This window comes from Callithrix jacchus, chromosome 17, assembly GCF_049354715.1.
Source record: "Callithrix jacchus isolate 240 chromosome 17, calJac240_pri, whole genome shotgun sequence".
NCBI lineage: Eukaryota > Metazoa > Chordata > Mammalia > Primates > Cebidae > Callithrix > Callithrix jacchus.
Genome location: NC_133518.1, coordinates 75,131,832 through 75,145,926, shown reverse-complemented (window position 1 = coordinate 75,145,926; position 14,095 = coordinate 75,131,832). Strand labels below are relative to the sequence as shown.

The 14,095-nt window shown below is 39.1% G+C and overlaps 1 protein-coding gene across 14 annotated transcripts in view; it reads right to left on the bottom strand.

Annotated features, from left to right (window-relative positions):
- Nucleotides 1–14,095, bottom strand: part of GOLGA4 (golgin A4) — a 118,569-nt gene that overhangs the window by 76,371 nt on the left and 28,103 nt on the right. For all 14 annotated transcript variants that reach the window (XM_008984010.5, XM_008984011.5, XM_078354578.1 and 11 more), the window contains 3 exons: nucleotides 10,546–10,860; nucleotides 6,916–6,963; nucleotides 3,731–3,787 (listed from right to left, as the gene is read on the bottom strand). In XM_008984010.5, coding sequence (XP_008982258.3) covers nucleotides 3,731–3,787; nucleotides 6,916–6,963; nucleotides 10,546–10,860 — 420 coding nt within the window. The remainder of the gene's footprint in view (nucleotides 1–3,730; nucleotides 3,788–6,915; nucleotides 6,964–10,545; nucleotides 10,861–14,095) is intronic.

The window sequence follows — 14,095 nt, the reverse complement described above, 5'->3', positions numbered from 1 at the left end:
CAAAAAAAAAATTACTTAGGATAAAAATAGGCCGGGCGCAGTGGCTCACACCTGTAATCCCAGTACTTTGGGAGGCCAAGGCAGGTGGATCACGAGGTCAAGAGATCAAGACCATCCTGGTCAACAAGATGAAACCCCGTCTCTACTAAAAAAAAAATACAAAAAAATTAGCTGGGCCTGGTGGTGCGCGCCTGTAGTCCCAGCTACTTGGGAAGCTGAGGCAGGAGAATTGCTTGAACCCAGAAGGCGGAGGTTGTGGTGAGCCAAGATCGCGCCATTGCACTCTAGTCTGGGTAACAACAGCGAAATTCCATCTCAAAAAAAAAAAAAAGATAAAAATAAAACTTTACTTTGAGACTCTTACTACTTCTGTTACGTTATATTTATTTGATCTAAAAATTATTATATACCACACAGATAGCTAGTAGAGTCTTTCTCTTCTCAATATATGAAAGTGTCTGATAATCAAAACCAAACACTTTCTCAACTGTAAAATGAAATTTCTAGTTCCTGAAATTAGTTAAAATGCCACTTTCTTTAGTTCATTAATGAGTCTTCCTAACCAAATCCACTGATTTCTATCTCTCTGCAATACCAGTCACCAACAATTACCCCCCTCATTCTAGGGACAGTCACATGCCATGTAACAACGTTCTGCAAAATGATGGACCACATAGATGGCAATGGTTTCATAAGATTATAATAACGTGTTTTTACTGTACTTTTTCTATGTTTAGATAGACTTGAATACACAAATACTTACCACTGTGTTACAAATGGTGACAGAATTCAGTACAGTAACATGCTGTACAGACTTATAGCCTAGGGACAATAAACGATACAATACTGCTAGGTATTATAGTAGGTCATACCAACTAGGTTTTTTGTAAGAACACTCTATGATATTCATACAATGACAAAATCACCTATGGAAGCTTTTCTCAGCTATACTTGCTGACCATGGCTTTAGGGCTCCTGGCTACATTCCTGTCAATTACACTTTCCTCTTTGCCCTTCATTGATTCCTTCTAGCCCTCTGGATTCAATCTCGTGTCTTCTGGGTTTCTCCCTTAGCACGCTAGAGATGAGCACATGGAAGTATTAGACAGCCCTTTATTGTTCTGGGACTCATACACTTCTCTAGTTCCCTAAACTCAAAATATTGAAAGTCACATTTTACTTATCTTTGTTAATCCCTGCATACAATCAGTTTTTTATTACTTTTTCTAGAATGTTTAGATCCTACCTTTTACCACAACTATAACCACAGCCCAGGTCTCTAAAACTTTAGATCAGGGATGTCCAATCTTTTAGCTTCCCTACACCACACTGGAAGAAAAAGAATTGTCTTGGGCCACATATAAAACACACTAACAATAACTGATGAGCTTTCAAAAAACAAAATCACACAAAAAAATCTCATAATGTTTTTAGAAAGTTTACACATTTGTGCTGGGCCACATTCAAAGCCATCCCGGGCTGCATGCAGGCCATGGGCCGCAGGTTGGGCAAGCTTGTGATAGTTAATTTCCTTCAATAGCCTTCTAGAGGAGACTTCTCACCCCAAGTCCTCCTCTGATTTAATCCATCCCTCACACATTTGCCAAAATAATTTTCCTCTAACAATATTTTAAAAGACTTATAAGCAACTCCCTCTTTTTAAACTGTTTCAAACTTATTTCTCAAAACACTGAGAATTGCCCGAGCAAAACACTGAGGCACTATCTGGTACCCTTGTAAGTGTCCTCTACTCTGCCCAACACCCACATTTCCCCAACATCTCTGAGCACATTTTTTACTTTTCCTCTCACAAATGTCTCCTGACTTGACATTGACCACAGCAATAGTCTCCAAATGCTGGTCATGTCCTGAATACAGTTTTCAGAGATCCATAGTGCAATAAGACACAAAGCCGACGTGGAGAGATTTTCTTAGATCTAAATTTATTTCACTTAAGAACTGTCACTTTATCCTGGGAATATGTCCTTCCTAATTGTTTTGGTACTAAGACAACCTCTTTAATGAAATAATGGCAGTAAGAGAATTTGGGTGCTTATTCCTGATGTCTTGACTCAGAAATACAAGTTAGTGGCACTATGACAATTCTCTTCTCCTCTACTGCTGGCTCTACTTCTGGAAGGAAATGGAAGGTAATTTTTTAGTCCATAAAATCTCAAAGTCTGGAAGGCACATTTTGGATTTCACAAAGGCCAATTCTTTTGCTTAGAATTGTTGCACATCTACTTAAGAGCAATGTGGTTCCTTTACTTTCTTTAAAATTCATTTCTTCCAAATAATTTCCTATAACCTACAACTTCCATGCTCAACTCTGTTACATAGCAATCCTAACCGCCCACCAAAACAAAAAACAAACAAAAAAATCTCAATTTATACTATAGTTTTCAGATTTTGCATGTTTTCATTTTCTCATCTAGACAAGAAGCTTGGATACAAAGGCGGCATCTTTTAATCATGTCCCCTTCTCCCTCTCCCTGCTACCTCTACACTATTTTGCCAGTGTTTTAGCCCAGTGAGGCTTTTGTCAAACTTCCAAGACAATAAATTTGTGTTGGTGGTAATTTTTTGCAGCAGCAATAGAAAACTAACACAGGTGGGTAGATTAAAAACAACAACAAATTCATCCATCTGTGACTCTGATAAGTATTAATATTTCCTAATAGAGGAAGATAAAGTTACTGCATAAAATTATGGATTTAGACAAGAAAGTTAATAGATCCTTTAGTTCCCTATTCCCTTACCTCTGTCTTTGCCCCCAACATTTCACCAGCTCCCAAAAAATTTAGGTAGAGTTGCAAATCTAATTGGCAGCATCCAGAGTATTCACAGAACTCAACCTTCCTTGAAAGGACAACATATATGCATTTTACCACAGACAAGCATGACAAGGCATGCTTTTCAGCAAAGTCTCTCTCACTTTTTTCTAAGTCCCTCAACACCTGCAACTGAGTAGATGAGTAAGGCTGGGGCCTGCTAGCCAAGCTAGTTCTTTTTCTTTCCCCATTTGATATTGCCAGGGAATGCTGGTTCTATAATTGAATTCAGAGAATGGAGAGGAGGCCTATCTTTACTAACAGCCAGCCATCACATGGGTGTTACTCATCTGTGAATAAAGGAGATGTGTTTCCCATTCAGCTGTGTTTTCTTCAGTACAGCCCCCACAGACAAGGGCTCCTAGTGGAAGAGGGCTGAGCAGTAGGAAGGGAAAAAACAACAGGTATTCCTGTGTTTCCAGATATACTAACATTATAAAGAAGTATTCCTGTCTCCAGGATTTATCAGGTTTGAGGCATCAAAACCTGATGCCTAACCTCTAATGTACACTCTCTGAATTTTAAACATGCCTGCTCTCCATTACTATGTATGTCCAATCATTAACTGTATACAACATGGGCATTTAATTTCTTACCAGAAATACAAGATACCTATCATTAACATCCTTCATTTATTCCCAATATACAAGACAAGTAAAAAAGAAATATCAAGCAAAAAGATATTAGCTTAACAGAAAAATCTTTTGGGTAGAAATGCCGTATTGTTCGCCCCTCTAGCAAAAGCAAAAGTGCTTTTAGCTGCTAAAATCACCTTCTTTCTATTAATGTAAAGCAGGAGAAACAAAAGAGTGCGTATGAAACTACCCTAGCACATACAACAGTTCTGATAAATAGGAGATTTAACTACTGTTTTCAAAGTACTCATCACTGAAACTTACCTCTCTTAATTCTGCAATTCTCCGAAGTGATTTATCCTGACTCTGACTTAATATACCCTTTAGTTGAGAGGGGAAAAAAAAAAATCTGGTTAACCAGCTAAGTGTATGACATAATAAATACAAAGCAAGTCAAAAATAATTATTTTTAAAATATTACAACTGCTTATCCAAAAATAACTTGAAGACAGAGGACAAGACTAAAATGTTAAAGATGTGACCACATTAAACAATCTGTTGAAAGTTAGATCATGATGGTATAGAACTATTCTGCATCCTGGCAGTGGCAGTGGTTCAAAATCTATACATTTGTTAAAATACAAGACATGTAAACCAATCAAAAAGTCAATTTTACTGTTAACTTCAAAAATTTTCCAAATTCCAACTGCAATTTATTTCATTGTAACCTATACTGTGTGGAACACATCTATTACCAGCCTGTTCTGAAGGTTTTTGTGGCTCAGAAATAAAATAACTGTCTATATTTAAAACAAAAAACATCCAGAAAAATTCTCAAAGAACATTAGATGGCTAAATTAGTAACCATATATTTAAAAAAAAAAAATCAAGAAGCTAAAAGAGTAATATTGAGAGATGCAATTATTCACCCTTTCCTAGGGTGGCCTAAGGAAGGTACTTCTCTCTAGTAAAGGAAATTAAACTTGGAAAGTTATGGCCTATGGAAACAAAGTGACCATATATTCCTCTACAACATAAACACAGAGGTAAAGGAATAGGGTAATCTGGAGCTTCACTGGTTTCTGTGGACTAACAATCAAAACAAAGGGATACAGACAGGCAAATGGTTTACTTAGGACCAAGGGAGTCTGACTGAATTGTATTGTGGGGACTTGTAAGTGAATAAAACAAAAATCAAACTTCTTTTCCCCCAAAAAGCCATGAACACAGGTTTTCTTTGTTCAGTTTCAAATACAAAATTTTAAATGCAGGAAGACGCCATGCTGAGAATGATGAAAAACTGTAGTGCCGTACATCTCTGCAGTCTAACTGCTAGCAAAAAGATCTCAGCTCTCCTCCCTACCTCTTACAAGCTGTGCAACAATGAACAAGCCATTCTCCCTCAGTTTCTTCACAGGAAAGGGACTAGAACTGAATATACCAAAATGCCTGGCACACAAAGAGCTCAATAAATGTTATCTAGTACACACAGCATAGGTAAGAGTGCTGGCAGTACCTACGATTTTAATTTCATTGGATCTATTGAAAAGATATTTGCCTATTTTAAAAGGTTTCTAGGCTGGGCGCGGTGGCTCATGCCTGTAATCCCGGCACTTTGGGAGGCCAAGGCAGGCGGATCACGACGTCAGGAGTTCAAGACCAGACTGGCCAACATGATTGAAACCCCATCTCTACTAAAAAATACAAAAATTAGCTGGGCATGTTGGTGCATGCCTGTAATCCCAGCTACCTGGGAGGCTGAGGTGGGAGAATTGCTTGAACCAGGTCCCAGGAGGCAGAGGTTGCAGTGAGCAGAGATCATCCCATTGAACTCCAGCCTGGGCTACAGAGCAAGACTCCATCCCAAAAAAAAAAAAAAAAAAAAAAAGGTTTCTAGGCATGCGCACGTCGGCGTATATACACATGTAGAAAAAAGAGCAAAGCAATACATTTTATCTTTTAACACTATTGAAATTTGGAACTATGAAACTATAATTCTCTACTGCCACTTAGTGTCAGAATTAAGTATGTATATCTAAAAATAAAAATCCATAGACAATTCACAAAAGAAAAACAAACAAGATACCCACAGAACCTAGGAATAAGGTAATCTTTTGAGAATGAATTGATGAAATATTAATAGCACAGTGGGTTAAGTCAGAATTATATCCCATTTCAATCGGCCTCATGTTTCAGAAAACATTAGCCCAAGTGCAGTGGTGCACATCTGTAATCCCAGCACTTTGGAAGGCAGAGGCGGGCAGATCACTTGAAGTCAGAGTTCAAGACCAATCTGGCCAACCTGGTGAAACCTCATCTCTACTAAAAATACAAAAATTAGCTGGGCATGGTGATGGATGCCTGTAATCCTAGCTACTTGGGAGGATGAGGCAGGAGAATCACTTGAGCCTGCGAGGTGGAGGTTGCAGTGGGCTGAGATCACGCCACTGCACTCCAGCCTGGGTGACAGAGCAAGACTCCATGTCAAAGAAAAAGGAAAGAAAACATTATCAAATAAACTAAAAACTCTATTTGCAATCATCATATTTCCTATGTACTATGGACAATTAGAACACTGAATTAACAATAAATAACTAGTGTTACCACTTTGAACTGCTTACGTTCCAGATCAAAGCCAGGAAATTTAACGCTGTACTTAATGGAGTTAACATTTATGGCACAGTAATTATTCAAAACTAATGTACATGGGGAAATTACTCACTTTACAAAATCACTTTTTGATTATGTATCTAATTAACTTCTTTAATTGGAACAAAAAATGCTAAGATGTTTGAAATAATTTTTACTTTAAAAAATAAGACTATTTTATTTTAAAACACAGCAAACTGAGGGTACCATTTGAACTGGAATGGATAATTCTCCTTAGCTCTGATGTATGAATTATCACCTGGAAACCTGGTGGGAAATTTCCATAGACAATTCATAGAAACAAGCAAACAGGATGACACAGTGGGGCCAAGGTGAGTCACCTAGAATATAATAGCTTCTTATCCCTACATACTTAATCAAAAGCTTCACAAGCAGCAGCCTCAGGAAATAGTTACTACAGAAGAGAGGATGCTTGCATTTGGACCCTGATATAATGATAAGAAACAGATGTCTGCAGGTATTTAAAATGTAGAAGGAAAAGCATAGAAGATTAGATATGTCTCTACTACTAAAACAAGGAAGCAACCCATAGACTTAGACACTAGAAAACATGCTTGAGAGAAGAATGCTGTAAATCCAAACTTCTTAAACACTGCAGAGATCTGTAACTCAAGGAAGTTCATCCTTAGCAGAGGTAAAATCTCTAGGATCTCATTCACTTTCTCTTCATCAAAACCTCCAATAACAGTAAAACAAGTGTAATACTTTGTTCATATGCAGAATTATTTAAAAGGAAGGCTTAAAAATATTTTTATTTTTAATTATAAAGTATCTAACTATGTAAGATATTTTCTAATTTAAAAATTATGACTCAATAATACAGACAACAAATCACTTACTTGTAGCTTTTTCTTCTCTCTCTGAAGCATCTGATAAGCTGTAACAAGCTAAAATATAGTCATCAACATTAGTCATTCCTAAATAAGTGCAATTAATTATTCTAAACTCCACTAAAAAATCTCGTTATTAAAGTCAAAATATAAATGACAAGAGTCCTTTATAGGATAACCTAAGTAGATGCATAACAGGCACAAATAAGTAACACAGGAAATATATTTCTACAAAACAAAATGTAAACTTGACAGTAAGACATTAAATCTCCATATGACTTCACCTTAGAGATATACCTCTAAATTTTAGTACCTAATTTCACAGGTGGGCGCATTCAAGCCAACTCGCCTAAAGGCAGAATGCTACTCAAGTAGTGACAAACTAAATAGTCACAGACTAAATCAGTAACAGCGTTATCCACAAGTTTGCTTGAAACAGAAATTCTTGGGCCCCACCCCAATCTAACTGAATGAGACTTTGGTGAAGGGTGTGGAGAGACAGGAAACTATGTTTTAATGAGCTCACCAGGTGATTTTTCTGCTTTGGACTATAATGGACCACGTAATTGATTTCTAAAAGCTCCTTCTGGTTATAGGATCTGTGACTATAGCTCTGCAAAAATCTGAGCAAAGAAACTCATAATCAACAAGAAGAAAACTGGTAATTCAAGTCATTTAACCATTTAACCTAAACAGGACATTTAAACATTCTAGCGCACCCTGATGAAATTATGGATTAACAAATCTTTTCAGCCTATAAGTTACATAACATTACTCATCTAGGCTGGGTGCAGTGGCTCATGCCTGTAATCCCAACATTTTGGGAGACCAAGGTGGAAGGATCATTGAGCCCAGGGGTTGGAGACCAGCCTGAACAATTCAGTGACACCTCATCTCTATTATAATTAAAAAAAAAAAAAAAAGTACTCATCTGAAGGTTAAGTACATGGCTCCAATGAATTCTTTGGACGCTACTCTGGAAGTGCTAAAGAGACAGGCTTTAGGTTTAAGAGGACGCATCCCCTATTCAAGTTTTGCCATTTACCTCGGAAGGCTGCTGTGTGTCCCAAATGCCACTAGTGATATCCTGAATCAAAAGACAGGCAGCAATAAGGCGAGGCATGGTGGCTTACACCTGTAACCTCAACACTTTGGGAGGCCAAGGTGAGAGGACCATTTGAGTCCAAGAGTTTGAGACCAGCCTGGGCAAAATGGCAAAACCCCATCTCTACCAAAAATACAAAAAACTAGCCAGGCATAGTAGTACTTGCCTGTTAGTCCCAGCTACTCAGGAGATTGAGGTGGGAGACTCACCTAAGCCTGGGAAATCGAGGCTACAAGGTGAGCTGTGATCACACCACTGCACTCCAACTTGGGTGAAGGAGTGAGACCTTGTCTCAAAAAAAAAAAAAAAAAAAGGCAGCAATGGAAGGTGAGCCTAGCAACAAAGAATATAAAAAACAAAATTCTGCCTAAGACCAGGACTCTCCCATTATTATTATTATCGTTACTATTATTTTGAGACAGAGTTTCACCCTTATTGCCCAGGCTGGAATGCAATGGCACAATCTCAGCTCACCACCTCCCAGAATCAAGCGATTCTCCTGCCTCAGCCTCCCGAGTAGCTGGGATTACAGGCACCCACCACCATGCCTGGCTAATTTTACATTTTTAGTAGCAATGGGGTTTCACCATGTTGGTCTCACTGGTCTCCAACTCCCCACCTCAGGTGATCCACCCACCTCAGCCTCCCAAAGTGCTGGGATTACAGATGAGAGCTACTGCACCCGGCCCCAGACAGAAAAATGATGTTCACAGTCAGGTGCAGTGGCTCACGCCTATAATCTCAGCACTTTGGGAGCCCACAGCAGGCGGATCATGAGGTCAGGAGCTCAAGACCAGCCTGGCCAACATGGCGAAACCCCATCTCTACTAAAAAGACAAAAATTAGCTGCGTGTGGTAGTGTGTGCCTGGAGTCCCAGCTATTTGAGGGGGCTGAGGCTGGAGGGTCACTAATCCTAGGAAGTTGAAGCTGCAACGAGCCGTGTTCAAGCCACTGCACTTCAACCTGGGCAACAAGGTGAGACCCTGTCTCAAAAACAACAGGTAAATATAAAATACACAGTGTCTGGCATACTTAAATATTACATATACTACTACCCCAGCTTCCCAAGTTAAAAGCCATGGTTAAATTAGTGAAGTAGCAGACAAAAAGATTCACAACCATTATTAACTTTCGTAGAAATTTAAAAATAAAACTTAAAAAATCGTAAAAAGGAGCCTGATTCTACAAGTGCATCGTGAGATACATGGCTTTTAATGCCTTGTTTATGTGTCTGGGTAGGTTCCAGCCAGCCTATATATTTAAGCCTGATAACTGTTTCCTATGCTGTCAGCACTTCATAGTTTAAAAAGATATCTTATCATGTATATTTCATCTGAGTTTTTGTTTTGTTTTTGGTTGTAGGATAAAATTACTCATACTTTAGTCATAATTAAAAATAGAAGTTATAGCTAACTTTAATATACTGACTTTGAACTTTAGTATTCATTAATTAAAATTAACTACAATGGTGATTTATAAACCATAAGACAATAAAACATTACACATTTTGTTTAAGACAAACAAACAAAAAGATATGGACAACTTACTCCAAAAAGGCTTTCCTGAGAAAGAACTGTTTTAACTGCATACGATGCAGAGGGAACTGAGGGAGGACAACTAATAAAATTTAGCCTGAAGGGAAGGTGCTAGGTTCCTAAAGAATGGAAAAGTGATATGGACTAGCATGACTTCCTTTCTCCCTTAGACCAAACAGGGAGTGTCATTCTCAAGGGGTTTAGCAATGAAAACATTCATGCAAGGCAAAGGTTCAACTGTAAGAACAATGAGAATGAACCAAATCTGTCAGATAATCAGGCTACCTAAAACATAATTAAGAGTCAGTAATACTGGGAATCTTGTTGGCAGATGAAGTCATTTTGGAGCCATATAATGAGAGGAATAAAGGCCAGGCGATGAGAACAGAAGATGAACTCCACACTGGGCGTCCACATGACCTTGAAGAGAGGGACTACGACACAAGAGGGGAACAGAACATAAGAACTGGAAGGCTGGCTGAGCGCAGTGGCTCATACTTATAACCCCAGCACTTTGGGAGGCCGAGGTGGGCATATCACGAGGTCGGGAGTTCAAGACCAGCCTGGCCAAAATGGTGAAACCCCATCTCTACTAAAAATACAAAAATTAGCCAGGTGCAGTGGCATGTGCCTGTAGTCCCAGCTACTTGGAAGGCTGAGGCAAAAGAATTGCCTGAACCCGGGAGGTGGACGTTGCAGTGAGCCAAGATTGCACCACTGCGCTCCAGGCTGGCCAACAGAGTGAGACTCTGTCAAAACAAAAATCAGTTTGAAACCAGAAGGCTACAGACTATAATCTTCTTCAAAATTTTACCAAGTCTTGCCAAAGGGCCTCTGTCTTTGTTTAATTAGATATTGAAAGCCTTTAACTAGATATTGCCATAGACTACCTACCATTAGTAACCAGGATATATCCAGGGAATTAACAGGTAGCCAGTCACAGGAGTAAAAGCAATACAGTAATATGAATGAGAAAATGAGGGAAGAAATTCTCCTACCTCAGAATATTTTCCTCTGTAGCTACTTAAGCTTCGTTCCATTCTTCGCAACCGCTGAATCAACTGTTCTTTGTTGAGACTGTCTGAATTCCCTACCAAGTCTTCAGCCTCACCATCCATATCAGACGGTGGATCGAAAGTGGCAGCAGAACAGTCCAGGTCAAGTCGATTGAGGGATTCTCTGGAAGATGTTCGTACCAAAGACTCTTTAGAAGAAGACCGGAATAGAGATTCCTTTATCGGACTTCGAAACAAAGACTCCACGGAGGGCACCCGGAGCTGGAGCTTTTGCGCAAAAGACTGTGTGTCACCTGACTGCAACCAAAACCCAACAGAATGTGTGGGTTAAAATACGCACTTTTAGACTTCCATTACCCCATCACCAGCAACAATCTAGTAAAAGTTCTAACAAGTTTAATTTATATTCCTGACATTTTACATAATACACTGTTTTGGAAAACAACACACTTGGTTATTGCTGAAAAAATGTTGGACCCGAAGTGAGAAGACTGGAGTACAGGTCGCAGGTCTGTCACCTAGAGATAGAAAGTAAGTCACTTTCCTTCAGGCTGCACATCTGTAAGAAGAAAGCAGTACTTTCCCAGCTGACTCCACAGGTGTGTTGTGAGGATTCATCCGCTGAACCGGAAGATCCCTGAAGGTAGTAACCATCTGCAAACACCCTCTGCAACAGTCCAAGCCCAGTGACTAAAATCTAGGTATATACCATGAAATGTGAAGTGTGCAACTGAACGTAAGTGGGTTTTATCTGGAGGGTCTTTATAGACGTGCTTCTTGATCATTCTCAAGGAAAGAGGGGAATTGGGGTTGGGGGCTGCAGAGTGGCAGCCAACTCTGCTCTACTTACCATTTGTCTGCTAGGAACAAAAAGAATATGGAGGACAGTTGAAAGGTCTGAGTTAGGGACCCTCTGCACAGATCAGTAACTCCAATGTTAGACAGTGTTCTGCCTAACAAGGCAAGACCTGTTCTCCTAACTTATTGGAATAACAACAAATTAAATAGTCACAATGAAAAATAATATGAGCTGACTCAAGTGTTCTAAGCAGTATTGTTTAGTTCAGGTCACAGCAGTCAATATTTAACAGATGTCTCCTAGAAGCTCATTCCCATCAGTTGACAACAGGGTCACCATAAGATCTCAAAGGTGCCAGGAGTGAAATACTTCAGGGAAACTGAGGTCATGTGTAGCCAAAAAGTACAGGAAAACAAAAATATTCTCTTCAGTCTAGAGTTTAAAAAATCAAAACAGAAATGTCTTACTCACAGATTCTAGAGATTTAATAATATTGGTCACGGTAGGAGTAAGAAAGAGGAGCTAATATGCCCCATACCCTTCATACACACAGATTTGTCACAGGTGGTTTAAAAGAGTAAAAACTGGAAACAACCCAAATGTTTATCACTAGCAGATACAGTTTATAAATTATACTATATGGAGAGCACTCCCCAAGGCAACTCGGAAGAATGTCCTAGGCTATAAAGTATTTTCAAAAAAATTTTTTATAAACAATAATACATGGAAAGAAGTTCAAGATATACTATTAAGTGGGAAAAGTCAAATTATAAAACAATATGTTTATTGTGAACTCATTTTGACTAAGTACTCCTTACACAGAAAGCTTAGAACCAGGTATTTTGGATTTCGGATTTTTTCCAGACTTGGAATATCTGCATATACATAATGAGATATCATGGGGATGAGAACAAGTCTAAACACGAAATTCATTTACGTTTCATATACACCTTATACACATAGTCTGAAGGTAATTTCATATCATATTTTTGATAATTTTTGTACATGAAACAAAGTCTGTGTACACTGAACCATCAGAAAGCAAAGGTGTCACAATTTCAGCCACAAATACAATCTGTGGGTGTCTGCATCACCATCATTCCTGACTCTGAACTTACATGCTACTGATCAGCAATAATTTTCTCAAGCTTATTCACATAAGTACTTCACAGCAAAAAATATATATGTGACATACATTAATACAGTAAAAAACTAATGTGTTCAGCATAACTAAGCAGCACAGCAGTATCACCAGAACACCTGTAACAGCTGTTAGGTAACAGCAACAACAAACACTAGTCAGCTTTCAGTCTCTATCTACGATGCTGGGCTTTGATTGAAAGGTTACTCCACACTGTATTTTCTTTTTTCAGGTAAGAAGAAATACCAGAAGCAATTGAAAGACCAGGAAATGGGTCCACTAGGGAGGAGGAAGCGTTCTGCTGGATGGCTTTTTAATTTAATTTTTTTTAAGACATGGTCTTGCTCCATTGGAGTGCAGTGGTGCGATCTCAGCTCACTGCAACCTCTACCTCCTGGGTTCAAGCGATTCTTGTGCTTCGGCCCCCCCAAGTGGCTCAGATTACAGGTATGTGCCACCACACCTAATTTTTATATTTTTAGTAGAGACGAGGTTTCATCATGTTGGCCAGGCTGGTCTCGAACTCCTGACCTCAGGTGATTCACCCACCTCAGCCTCTCAAAGTGCTAGTATTACAGGTGTGAGCTATCATACAGGGCCTCTGCAGGGCTTTTTGACATTTTCAACAAACCTTCACACAACACAACAGAGAAGAAGCAAAAAAAACACAGCAAGTAAAGCACACAGGCCTTGGCCCCAAGTGGGGCATCATGGGGAACTGCCCTTAACGCATCTGGCCTGCCTGCAGATGTGCCACTGTATTACTCTTTGTGGACTTGCTTGCATGAGAGAATCTGGGTATGCCTGGAAAGATAATTTCACAGCTAGAGGGCAGGGGGAGTCTTTTTTCCCTTGAGAACACTGAATAAACTATGTTGTACACCAGTGTTTTGACTCCAACTCAACATGAGGTGAGGTGTGAAACTTTCCGCTTGTGGTATCATGTCGGTACTCAAAAATTGTGCAGATTATGAAGGTTTTGGATTAGGGATGTTCAATCTATATAGGATACTTTGCCCCAGTAATAAGAGGATTCATGGGCTGCTATGTTTTAAGAACTCTACGGTGTGCTTTTTTACCATGTCTTCAACCTTGATGTCAACTATGGTTTCCTGCTACTGTCAATATGTTCAAACATAGTAAGCATTCCACCCCCTTCCTGTATATACGTTGCTCCTAATTTGCGAAACCCAACTGTCAACTTCTCAGAAATTAGTTTAAAATAAAATTAAACAGGCTAGATGTGACGGCTCACATCTGTAATCCCAGTCACGTGGGAGGCTGAGGCAAGAAGACTGCTTGAACCCAGGAGTTTGAGGTTGCAGTGAGCTATGATTGCACCACTGCACTGCAGCCTGGGTGACAGAGCAAGATCCTGTCTCAAAAAAGAAGTAAAACTGAGTGAAGCCATCTTTTTGTCATGAGAATTAATGAGATCGTATATGTAAAATGTTTTATATATGTCTAATACACAGTACATAATGCCATTTTTACCATTTTTAAAGAAAACGTGTAATATTTAAGAAAGTGCAAAGCCCTCAGTGAGCTTACTTCCTGAATATCACCTATATTCATTCTTTACCTCAATTAAA